This window comes from Parasteatoda tepidariorum, chromosome 5 (genome assembly GCF_043381705.1).
Source record: "Parasteatoda tepidariorum isolate YZ-2023 chromosome 5, CAS_Ptep_4.0, whole genome shotgun sequence".
NCBI classification, from domain to species: domain Eukaryota; kingdom Metazoa; phylum Arthropoda; class Arachnida; order Araneae; family Theridiidae; genus Parasteatoda; species Parasteatoda tepidariorum.
In genome coordinates, this window is record NC_092208.1 from 52,764,476 (window position 1) to 52,776,526 (window position 12,051).

Sequence of the window (12,051 nt, forward strand, 5' to 3'; positions counted from 1 at the left end):
GAAATATATTTTGCTATAAATTTATTCCTCAGGCATTAAGGAGTACTTGCTCAGGGAATTACTTCAGCAATTTAGATAAATGAATTCTAAATTAAACGAGACATTTGATGAGGGAATACATGTCTAGACATGTCTTTATTTCAATATTACAATTTTAATAAATTGCGCCTTCGATACATTTTTATTCTTTGTTTGTTGTGTGTTACAGTCTGATTTAAACTGATTACTTGGAAATGCTTATTTCGCAACATTTCCTTAAAAGTATACATTTCAAAAGTTATTTGGTATGATTTAAACCATTTTTTAAAAAGTCCAAATGGAATGGAATTAAATTACAAATAAAATTTATTTCAAAGTTTAATTTTAAAATTTCTAGAATCTTCAGTCGGAAAATTCATAATTTGAATTCTTAGCAGAGTTTCAATAATATTCGTAAGCTCAGTGAACAACATGGCTTTGGTTTGATTTGAGTATTGATAGTTATAGTATTAGGCTATACGTGGGGGATTGTATATTTGTTCTTAGAATATTTAATATTGGCTGACGTGACTGTCACAGAGCTAAACTAGATTGTAACCGTTGATGTTCAACTAATACAGGCTGTAACATTAAATAAATTTTTCATAGTGTTTTCATTCAAAACGACTCCTTATTAAAATTTTAATTAAACCTGACTTTTTATGTAATCTTGATAGTGTTTAACAGTTTTTGATTTTGTCCTTCATTATACATTTCGTCCTCGTTTACTTTTTCTTTGTTTTCTTTTTGCTTCTTTTTTTTCAATTATTATGTATATAACAAAATTCGCTTCATTTATTGTTCTCTTTGCTTCAAAATTTTTTTAAAAATTTTTTTAAATATAAATTTACGCATTATTGTCATCTTTATTGTCATCTGTATCATCTTTATTGTGCAGTTATGAATTTTGTAATGGTTTACTTTTGTGCGAGCTAGACTGTCGTCCAGACGTGGACTATACGGTTAAGGGTTTTGCAAACCTAGGTACGTGTCCACGTCTGGAAGAAAAAAAAAAGTGTTTCCGGTTTCTCTCTGACGCAGCTTATATTTCACAGCGCATGCCCGAAAATTTTCCATAACATAATAATGGCAGAGGGGTAGCAAAAAGAATAGCGTTACAGTTAACAGAAGGCAAACGCTATCCTTAATCTTACTATTAGTATGATAAAGCGCTGAAAACATTTAAACAGTTATAGTTCTTCCTATTGTGTTTTGCATGTTGAATGGAAGTTGTTACAAAAGCTCATCAATTGGTTTAAACTCATTTATGCGTTCAAATTATGAATTATCACGATTTGTTTTGAATTATTTTTAATCTATATTAAAAGATTGATACAAAATAAAAACACGCAGGAAGTGCTCGCAACATAGTAGGGTCATCAGCATTTCAGTCAAGTTAACTGGAAAATGCAATAGTTTTTTTTTATTTTGACTGAATATTTCATTACAATTAGTCAATAAACGTTTAAGTTTACTAGAAAATGTATTAATTACCCAGACTTAACTTTTTTTTTGTATGAAATCTGTAACTACGTTTTTTACAATGAGCTTTTACTTTCGTGGGTTTATTACGAACTGCATAAAAATTCAGGCTGATTGATCAATGAATGACATTTCCTAATGTCTCCAAAGTTTGTGGCCTCACTTCAATAAGACAGAAATAGATGAGAAGTGATTAGAAAATATAAGATTTCTTAATTAGTCTGTCTTAATGCAAAGTGATGACCGCTGTTTGCGCTGTGCTGGATTAAAAAAAAAACAATTTAAGAAGATTAAGTTGAATATTAGGAATTGTTTCGTTACTAGAAAAATTAAAACTAAATATATTTTATACGAGTCAATGTTTATTTTTTGTTGTCTAGACAAAGTACTTGTTAATAATTCATATTTCTTCTATGTTTGGTTCCAAAATTTCTTCCTTTTTCAAATTCTTACTATTAGTTCAAGCTAATACAGTTTTTTCAAATATTATAATTTATTAATTAAATTTAATTAATTAATTTGACCTAAGTTGGAACTGATTTCAATTTTTTTTATATAACTTGTTCAGGAAGGATTTTTCAGTAAATTGATTCTACACCAGCTCATTGAAATAAAAATATTTGTTGTAAACACCGAGAAAACAAAGAAATCCAATTTCTGCATTTTTAAGAAAAAATCGATAAAAATTTTTCTAAATTAGATTGACGGTTTTAAATTTTTTTTATTGGAAATACAGTTATGTTTAGAAATGTAATTTCCTAAACAAATTAATACAAAAGTGCATAAATTTTCTCCTCAAAGACCCTAGTTTTAATTCGCAATTGCTGATGATTAAAATTTAAGGTCTTTTTTATAGTTTTTTTCATTGTGCTTTGATGTATAAAAATTTCATTGTCTGATTACGACATGTATAGGATTACGACTCGGGGTTTTTAATGTAATGTAGTTTTTTTTATTTACGTACTATAGCCCCATTTATAGAAAACTTTTTGAATTGAAACCAAAAGCTATGAGATATAAAATTTATGGGAAATGACGTAAGTCTTATGCAAGTGCAAGAATTGCTTTTTTTTAAACGTTAACTAGTTCCTACTACAAATATTTAAAAAACTCAATCTAAATTAGGACACCCTGTATTTTGTCAATTATTTCTAAAGCCTGTAAATAAAATATTTTTCTTACTTTTAGGATACATCAAAGATCTAATTTGATTTTAATGCCTTTGATCTTGTCATCGTTTGTGGTGGGACAATTATCGGATTACGAGCAAAACTTAGGCCTCTACAGTGTCTTTTCAATTCTAAATACAATAATTGGAGTTTTGGTATTCTTCTTCCATACGTTGGGAAATGATGAGGTAACAATCAAATTTAAATATTTGATTACTTTTCTTTGACACATTTATATAATTAAGAGTGAAATGATATTGCTGATTGAATAAAAAAATTTGATTGTTTGTATGTTTAATTCATTGTAAAAGACCGAACTTGGACATCTTAGAAACTACGGAATTGATTTATAAAGGTATTTTTATTTTTGTTGAATTCTGAATTCTTTCAGAAGACTTTAACACATTTGAAATTTTGAATTCGAAAAATAAAAACTTAAAAGTCTGAATTTTAAAATTTCCTTCCCAAAGTGATGTAAACGTCTATGAAATAACTGCAACCAAATATTACTGGTAATAATATTTTATAACCGTCGTTGAGCACCCGACCCAATATTGAGTTTAGGACTACCAAAGTTCAACTTCTTGTAATTTGCCTTGTAATTTTGAACCCAATCCAGAAGACAAGGGATCTCCTGGATCAAGTGTTGGGGGAAATTTGTCTTCTTGCAGGACTTTTTATGGAACTAACCAGCATTTGCATTGCATGGAGAGAAAAACCACGAAAACCTCCCACCGTTAGCCTGATGCCAACGGGACTCTAACTCATGATCCGTCTACCACTGACGACATTTTTCGTCAGCACTGTGGTCGATCTGAGCCGAGTGCGGAATTCGTAACTACCAGTTGTCGCTGGGAATTGGAAAAGTCACCTCATTGGGAGGCGAGCGCTCTATCAACTGAGCCACCACGGCTCTGGTAATAGTATTTTATTTTATGACCATCGTTGAACAGCCACCCCAATTTTTGAGTCTATGACTACTAATGTTCAACTACGTAGCCTTATATTTTGAACCCTATCTAGAAAACAAGGGAACTTCTGGATCAAGTATTGGGAGAAATTTGCCTCCGTGAACGTCTTTTTGATGGAACTAACCCGTATTTGCGTTGCATGGAGAGGAAGACAACGAGACCCTCCCATGGTTAGCCTGACGGCGAAGAGACTCTAACCCAGGGATGGGCAAACTACGACCCTCGGGCCAGGTTTGGCCCACCGGAAGATTCTATCCGGCCCGCGGATAGAATTTTTATTTCGACTATGTTTAAAATAATTTCTGTTTTTCCTTTTTTAACAAAGTACTGATGACATTTTTACTTTCTCTATTTTTGTTCTGCAAAACATAAATTGATGGAAATAGTTAGCACAGACAGCTTCTATTGGTAAAATGTTGAAAGCAGAAGTTCTTTATAGAATAGCCGTAGATTGGCTCCAACTAGCGTTTGTCTTTCTCGAGGAGCTGACTTATGGAATCTAATATGGGTAAATTGTACTTCACATTTGGCAGACTGCGCAATTTACGCTCCAACGAGCGGGCAATCTAACAATCATCTGAAGCAGTTGTTTCTAAATATGCCTAAGTTTGACAAATCATTACCAAAAGCTAGTTTCCAAAATTTAAAATTTCACGCCCAGAAAATCAGTGCTATGTTAGCTTAATCTTATATACGTGAACAAGAGTTTTCAATTATGAACCTTAGAAAAAATTATTTCAGAAGTAGACTAACAGAAAAGGATTTAGCCTTGTTCCTTAAAATAAGCACATCTCACTTCGAACCTTAATATAAGGAACTTTTAGAAATGAAATCGCAATTTCCTTCATCCCACTNGCTTTGTCAATGGTTTGAGTTAACTTCCACCCCCATTTCATCAAACCAGTCCGTGATGGCATGTGCTTTATGAATGGCAGCGTTATCGTGTTGAAACACAAACGGGCCATTACCGAACTGTTGCCACAGGGTGGGAAGCGCCGAATTGTCCAGGATGTCTCTATACCCTACTGCGTTCAGGGTTCCACGCACTAACACCAAGGGTCCAAGGCCAAACCATGAGAAACAGGACCACACCATAATTCCTCCACCGCTGAACTTCACAGTGGGGACAATGCACTCCGGTAGGTACCGTTCTCCGGTCATTCGCCAGGTCCACACCCGTCCATTAGAGTGCCACAACATGTAGCATAACTCATCACTGCACATAACACTTTTCCATTGCTCTACTGTCCACTGGCGTCGTGCTCTGCACCACTGAAATCGGTGGCGTGAGTTTGATGGAGAGATGTTTGGCTTATGTGCTGCTGCTCGTCCATGGAATCCTCGTCCATGGAAGCTCCCAACGAATGGTACGTGTACTGGCAAAACTGCCAGATGCAGCCCGGAAGTTGGTAATGACAGTGTCCAACGACATTTGTCGGTTTGCCTTCACTACACGTCGAAGAGATCGTCGATCCCTGTCGGACATTATTTTATGCTTGCCGGGTCGAGACTGCGGTCTTATCATTCCCTCTCGTTCCCATTTCAACACGACGTCACCAACTGTTGACCGTGGTATCTGAAACTTGTCGGAGATGGCACGTATGGAATGACCAAATCGGTGGGCGCCTATGATCATGCCCCTTTCCGCCTCATTCAGCTCTCGCCGTCCACTCATTTTCACTGTTAACGCTCGTATGGCCGTCGCCTGCTTGCGAATGGTCTTTCCCCCACCACAGGTTCCGCATTTATTCCGCCAGGACGAGTCCACCTGCCGTTCAAGGGGTGTCCGGTCATTAATGGCTAGATAGTGTATGTCCTGCAGGACTTTTGATGGAACTAACCAGCATTTGCATTGCATGGAGAGAAAAACCACGAAAACCTTCCACGGTCAGCCTGATGCCAACGGTCTCTAACTCATGATCCGTCTACCACTGAGGACATTTTTCGTCAGCACTGTGGTCTGTGTGAGCTGAGTGTGGTATTCATATCGACTAGTTGTCGCTGGGGATTGGATCAGAGATCACCTCATTGGGAGGCGAGCGATCTATCACCTGAGCCACCTCAGCTTTGGTAATAATATTTTATTTTGTTTTATAACCGTCGTTGAACAGCCGCCCCAATTTTTGGGTTTATGACTACTAATGCCCAACTACGTAGCCTTGTAATTTTGAATCCAATCCAGAAGACAAGGGAACTTCTGGATCAAGTATTGGGGGAAATTTGCTTTCGTGGAGATCTTTTTGAAGGAAGTAACCCGCAATTGCGTTACATGGAGAGGAAGACCACGAGAACTTCCAACGGTTAGCCTGACGTCAAACGGACTCTAACCCATGATCCCTTTACCACTGAAGATATTTCACGTCAACACTGTGGTTGTTACATGCCGGATGCTGATTTCGTATCGACCAGCCATAGATGGGATTTGAACCTGGTTCATCTCATTGGAAGGCGAACGCCATCGCGGCTCCCGGTAATAATATTGTAAAAGCGTGTTCAAGCGTGTTTCATAACAAATAGAACTGAACAAAGATATTTATTAAAAAGAGATTCACGATTACCCATTAAGGTTGTTGGTGTTGTGAGGGGTGCAGTTTTATTCCAGGCCCGGTTTCAGCTTGAAGCTTACCTAGTTTCAGATCGATTGGTGGGAAGTAATGGCAGCTAGTGCGCGATGCTCAATACGTGGCACCATCAAGCTGTTGGTCACGACATTTTAGGCCCTAAACCTCCAATACCCTGTAGGTTGACTAATCGGCCATTGTGTTAAAGTTTTTGGTATTGTCCCGATATGCGATCTACCTTATTAAACTGTGTAGTTACTTTACGGATCTATTGAATCATTAAATTTTATTTTAATAATTTTTTTTCTTCCTCCATTTTATCATACATTTACATTTATTTTTTAATGTAATTCATTATTTTATTTAAGTTATATTTTTATACATTAATAATTGTTTATATATTGTTGTTTAAAAAAATATTTATTTTAAAATTTTTTATAATTCATATTATTTTAATGGCGCCACCTATCTATCCGTTAAGTAACTATACAGTTAAGTAAGGTTGATCGCATATTAGGACAAAAACCAAGTCTTTTTTTAGTTTTCCTAAATATTTGCTGTTGACACCAGTTTGGTAAATAATGTGCATAAAAGCAATCATCCGAAAATTCTATTTACAGTTTGAAAATATTACAATCTTAATGCACAAAAAATACTTTCGTAGCCAAACTACCAATCAGACTTAAGTAAATTAGGTACTACAGCGACCATGTAAAATATAAGAAGCAAAAAACATGGCAATTCTGAATTTTGACTAATGAACGGTTCACTTCTTTAAGAGTTATGAGAAAATACCAATATACATTTCAATTACAACAACGGTATTTTTTAAATGATTGCAGTTATCTTTAACGTTTTAAAATGTTAACATATTTATATTTTAGCAACTATTTAGCGTTTAAGGAAAGATTAGTAAGCTGTAACCCTACTCAAGTTTGACACGTGAAACCCGTTACATTGCATGCATTTGTTATTTAATGTTTTTAGAGATATTTCTTTTGTGGCACAGTGACTATAGTAAGAGATAAGGTTTAAGTTCACCATAAAAAAGCAAATTTATAAATTTAAGACTTTTGTATCTTCAATGTTTTTATTTTTTAAGATTTTTGTACCTTTTTTGATGTTGTTGTTGTTGTTGTTAATTTGCGTCGCACTAGAGCTGCACAATGGGCTATTGGCGACGGTCTGGGAAACATCCCGGATGATGAGCTTCTCACGAATCCNAACAAAAGGTTGAAAGATGTTATTGAAGCAAAAACTAATTTCAGTTAATCATTACATTGTTTTTGAGGGCGTTTTAGGTTCGCTTTTGTTTTGTCAAAAACTTTTTATAATAAGCTTTTTTTCCGTAAACAACTTCTTTGTGATGTTGTTCTGAAAAGCTTCGCTTTAAAAGTTTATAAGATCCCCTCTGTGGGGACTCTTTATGTGCCTAACTTGAGTTTAATTTATAAATTAATTGAAAATTTGCAAATTGATTCTAAACATTAGATTAGATGCATGTTGGATAAATTTTTTTTAACCATATTGTATATTTTTCATGTAATTGTTGCTCCATTAATTATCTAACAAATTACGTACTTTAATTCGCAGGTGCGACAGAAAGTTAAAGATGTATTTAAATGCTGTTTGAAAGAAGCAAGAGCTCCATAAATTATTTGGAAGAGAGAATGCACATTTTATATTGATCTGAAATTGTACATTTTGTGGGGATTTTACTTAAATTTGTAAATTTTGAGCACCTAGTTGATTAGTAGCACTTAAATCTTAAGAAATATTTTTCAATTTGAATATATGTTTCCTTAAAAAAATATTTCTTAATGTGATTATAAATTTTTTTAAATGTTTTCCATGCCTCTTTTTTTGAAAAACAAAACAAAAACAAAACAAAGCTCAGAAACGAAAGAACAACACAAAATCACAACACAAGAAAAAAAAAATAAACATAAATAAAATAAATGGTTTGGGTTAATTGCAAAACAATTAGAAACAAAGAAGTGAGCGTCTTTAAAAATATCTGTAAATTGCATTCTTTTTTAATAAGCATTTAGGAAAATAGAGGCGCCTCGACGATTCGACCCTTATGACATGGTGCATTATCCTGTTGGTAATCCATCCCCCGCAGGAAAAACTGTTGCCATGAATGGGTGAACCTGGTGTCTGCAACTATGTTCAAGTAGCTTACAGACGTCAGGGATTGTTCTATGAGGATTATGGGTCCTAATGTGCCCCATGAAAACATTGTTCCTGGGCGAGAAACCATGAAACGAGCCCATTGTTACAGATGGAGGTTGGTCATAATGTAAGGGCTCTTCGGTGATTGATATATATATATATAAAGCATATGTAAGCATTTAAAGTTGTAAATAAATATTAAATGAAGAAATTACGAAATCACCATCGAAATCTGCAAAAGTACTAGCAAAGAAGATGAGATGAAAAATGTCAAAATTGGTGTAAATGCCTGATGAAACTTCAAGGTATTTTTAAAAATCCCACAATAATTCTTCTTTGTTCCTTCCGGTAACAAACAGGTTTTGATATTTTCATTCTCGCTTTCTTCAATTGTGATTTGAAAGATTTCATTAGCCTTTTTTTAACTTTTGAATATTAATTTGTGATCACTTTTGTATTTATTTTTTTCCATTCGATTTTTAACAACGATTATTAATTTGTATATTAGGTGGTACATTTCAAAATATCCTGCGTATAGTTTAAATTTGAATTTATTATTATATAAAAATATTAAGGGATAATAAATATTAGAAACTATCTACTCAATTTCTTCAGGGCATCATATTTTCATTACAATTACTTTAAGTATGACATTTTATCTAAATTTTGATATTTGTAATGTGTGATATGAAAGGTAATACATTGTATAGTGATTAATATTTTGTAGGTAATTCTGTAGGTGAATTTTTTGTATATCAATTCTCAATTTATTTTAAATTATCTAATTACTTCATAAAGTTATTATATTTATTTACTTCAACATATATTAAAAATTATCTTCCAAATGCGCAATAACAACAGAATAATCAACATTTATAATCCATTGCAGGTAACTTTCAAATTTTATTTTACCGAAATATCGTAAATGTATGTTAAGAACTTGAAATTCTAAGCTATGTCAAAATATAGCATTTGATGTATTTCTGAATCTGGTTATTTATTTGTCTGCTCTGACATAATAGAACAATATTTTCACTGGGAAATATGTCCTTTGAATGACGGAAATTGATAGAGTGACTTTCTTTCTAAGCCCAAAAGTTTTGTCTTCACTACTTTTAAAGAAAAACTATCTGAGAAACGTGTCCAATTTCTATAATAATACTTTATTTAAAAGAAAAAAACTATGTTTGAAGCAAATCATATACTTTGGCACTATTATTTTATCAATATTATATTTTTGATCTAACTATCTTACGGGATTTAAATGAGAGTTTTATTTTGATTAGAAAGTGAACCTAAGAATTCCAATTCTAATAAAAAAGGATTAAAAAAGCAGCGCATCTTACAGGTTTTCTTATAATAATAACAAGAAAACTATTACAATTATAACAAGAACCACTATTACTACCAATAATAATACGTATGGCAATAATAATAATACGCAGAGAAAAAAAATTGGTAAAATTATCTCACGGTATGGCAATTTCTGGTAAAAAAAGCATAATTCTAGTTAATAAAACCAAAATATACAGTATTTAAACTATTCACTAATTGATTTTCCCGTTCATATGGTAGAGATTTACTGAAAGTTCTGGTTTTTAAACATATAATTCTTATCACCACATGTTTAGTAAGAAATGCAAAACTAAAAATGGTCTTATGCCATGCTCTAAAGTATCATGTTAAAATTAGCAAGTTTGTACCACATTTATTAAATAATATCTCATATTATAAAACTGTTTTATATTGTTCATTTTTCCAAAATTAATAAAGTGCTTCGACAAAATTTATCTAGTGTTTGGTGTTCTCTTAGAGTCAGCAATAAGGAAATTTTTTTCCATATTCTGGTAGTTTTGACCATACTTTTTCCAAAGTGTAATGAAGTATTTAATTTACAGTTTTGAAGAAAAAGAGTTTAAATTGTTCAAATTTCATGGTGAAAGAAATATTAACAATACTTTTGCCTTTGTTGCCAATGATATTGATCTTCTATGGGTACGCTTTGCTGTTAGTAAGGTTGATCCCAACATTCAGTTTTAAAACATTCAGTGACCCCAACATTCAGACGCAGAAGTTAATTTCACTTTACTTTATATGGATATCCTCTACACAGTCTTATCATTTTCGTGACTCTGTTTTTCATCACACCAAGTCTGTACTCAATATAACATGTAAACAGGATATCCAGTGATGATCAATCTTTGACGATATTTTTCGAATATTTGTCAGAAAGTTAAAAAAAAAGTAAGCCACAATTAATAATTAAGTGGAAAAAGAAGAAAAAACTATAGAATCTTTGGTGAAGGATAGTTGAGAAAAACATCAAAACTATTCTGATTGCATGAGAAAATTCGGAGGTGTTTCTAACGAATCATTTTTATTTTTCCTTTGTTTCTTTCAGCAATAAACAGATTTTTCCCAGTATCGCATTCCTCAGCAGAGATTCATTAGTTTTTGATAGCATTTCTTATTTTTTTTATCAGCTTATATATTAGTATTTGATCCTTATATATTAGCATTGTAATCCTCATGTTCTTATATATAATCTTATCCTTAACATTCAGCCTAATCATTACATTTAACTTCATTTATTAACATTTTAATCTTTATATACTTATATATAACCTTATTCTTATTATATAAACTTATTCCTATATTTAACATTATTTATTAACATTTGATCCTAATATATTAACATTATAATCCTTAGTATACATAACCTTATCCTTATAATATAACTTGATCCTTATATTTATCATTATTTATTAGCATTTGATCCTCATGTATTAACATTTAATCCATACCTCTTTCAGGGTATATTTTTTACTGCGTTTTCGTCANGAATTGAACAACCTGATAATGCTCACTCTGGTTATTGTTAAGTGGTTGCTCACTACGTGCTCTTGCGTGCCGAATCCAATCAATTAAAAATGAAAACTGTTGCCAGCGCGAGAAAAGAAATATCATCGGTTTTATTGATACATACATACATACATACATACATACATACGTATTAGCGTTTTATATAATATAGATAGATAGATAGATTAATCGTTATATATTAACATTTTAATCATTATGTATTTATATATAACCTTATTCTTTATATATAATCTTATTCCTATATTTAACATTATTTATAAACATTTGATCCTAATATATTAGCATTATAATCCGTGTTATACATAACCTTATCCTTATAATATAACTTGATCCTAATATTCAACATTATTTATTAGCATTTGATCTTTATGTATTAACATTTAATCCATGCCTCTTTCATGGTATATTTTTTACTGCGTTTTTAACAAGGATCTTAATATATATTCATTAAGGAGATTAAATACGATGCTCCTTGTGTGTCAAAAATATTAGTTTCTGAGAGTTATCTCGTAATAATCTGTAAAACGTTTTAATTGTTTATTTTATATGATACAACAAAATCTAAAAAAATAATGTAGCTTTTTTTGGAACAATGTTATTAAAACTTATGGCGCTTTTCTGCATGTAAGAGAGGTTTCAATGTATTCTATATTTCAAAAAATTCTTAAAAAAATAAAGCAAGTTTTTATTCTTTTGGTATTCGGAAGAGCCTTTCATTACATCACGTCCAAAATTTTTTGTACGTGTTTATTTTAAAAAACGGATTTTAAATTTAACTTTTAGATTATTTTT

General features: G+C 32.1%; 1 protein-coding gene and 1 long non-coding RNA gene across 2 annotated transcripts in view; one reads left to right on the plus strand and one right to left on the minus strand.

The window, feature by feature from the left end:
* The window catches only part of LOC107449122 (putative adhesion G protein-coupled receptor E4P), a 51,871-nt gene extending 43,917 nt beyond the window's left edge, over nucleotides 1-7,954 (plus strand). Inside the window, exons 12-13 of the mRNA XM_043055188.2 lie at nucleotides 2,689-2,857; nucleotides 7,795-7,954. Coding sequence (XP_042911122.1) covers nucleotides 2,689-2,857; nucleotides 7,795-7,854 — 229 coding nt within the window. The 3' untranslated portion in view covers nucleotides 7,855-7,954. The remainder of the gene's footprint in view (nucleotides 1-2,688; nucleotides 2,858-7,794) is intronic.
* The window catches only part of LOC139425710 (uncharacterized), a 117,237-nt gene that overhangs the window by 45,527 nt on the left and 59,659 nt on the right, over nucleotides 1-12,051 (minus strand). The window lies entirely within an intron of this gene.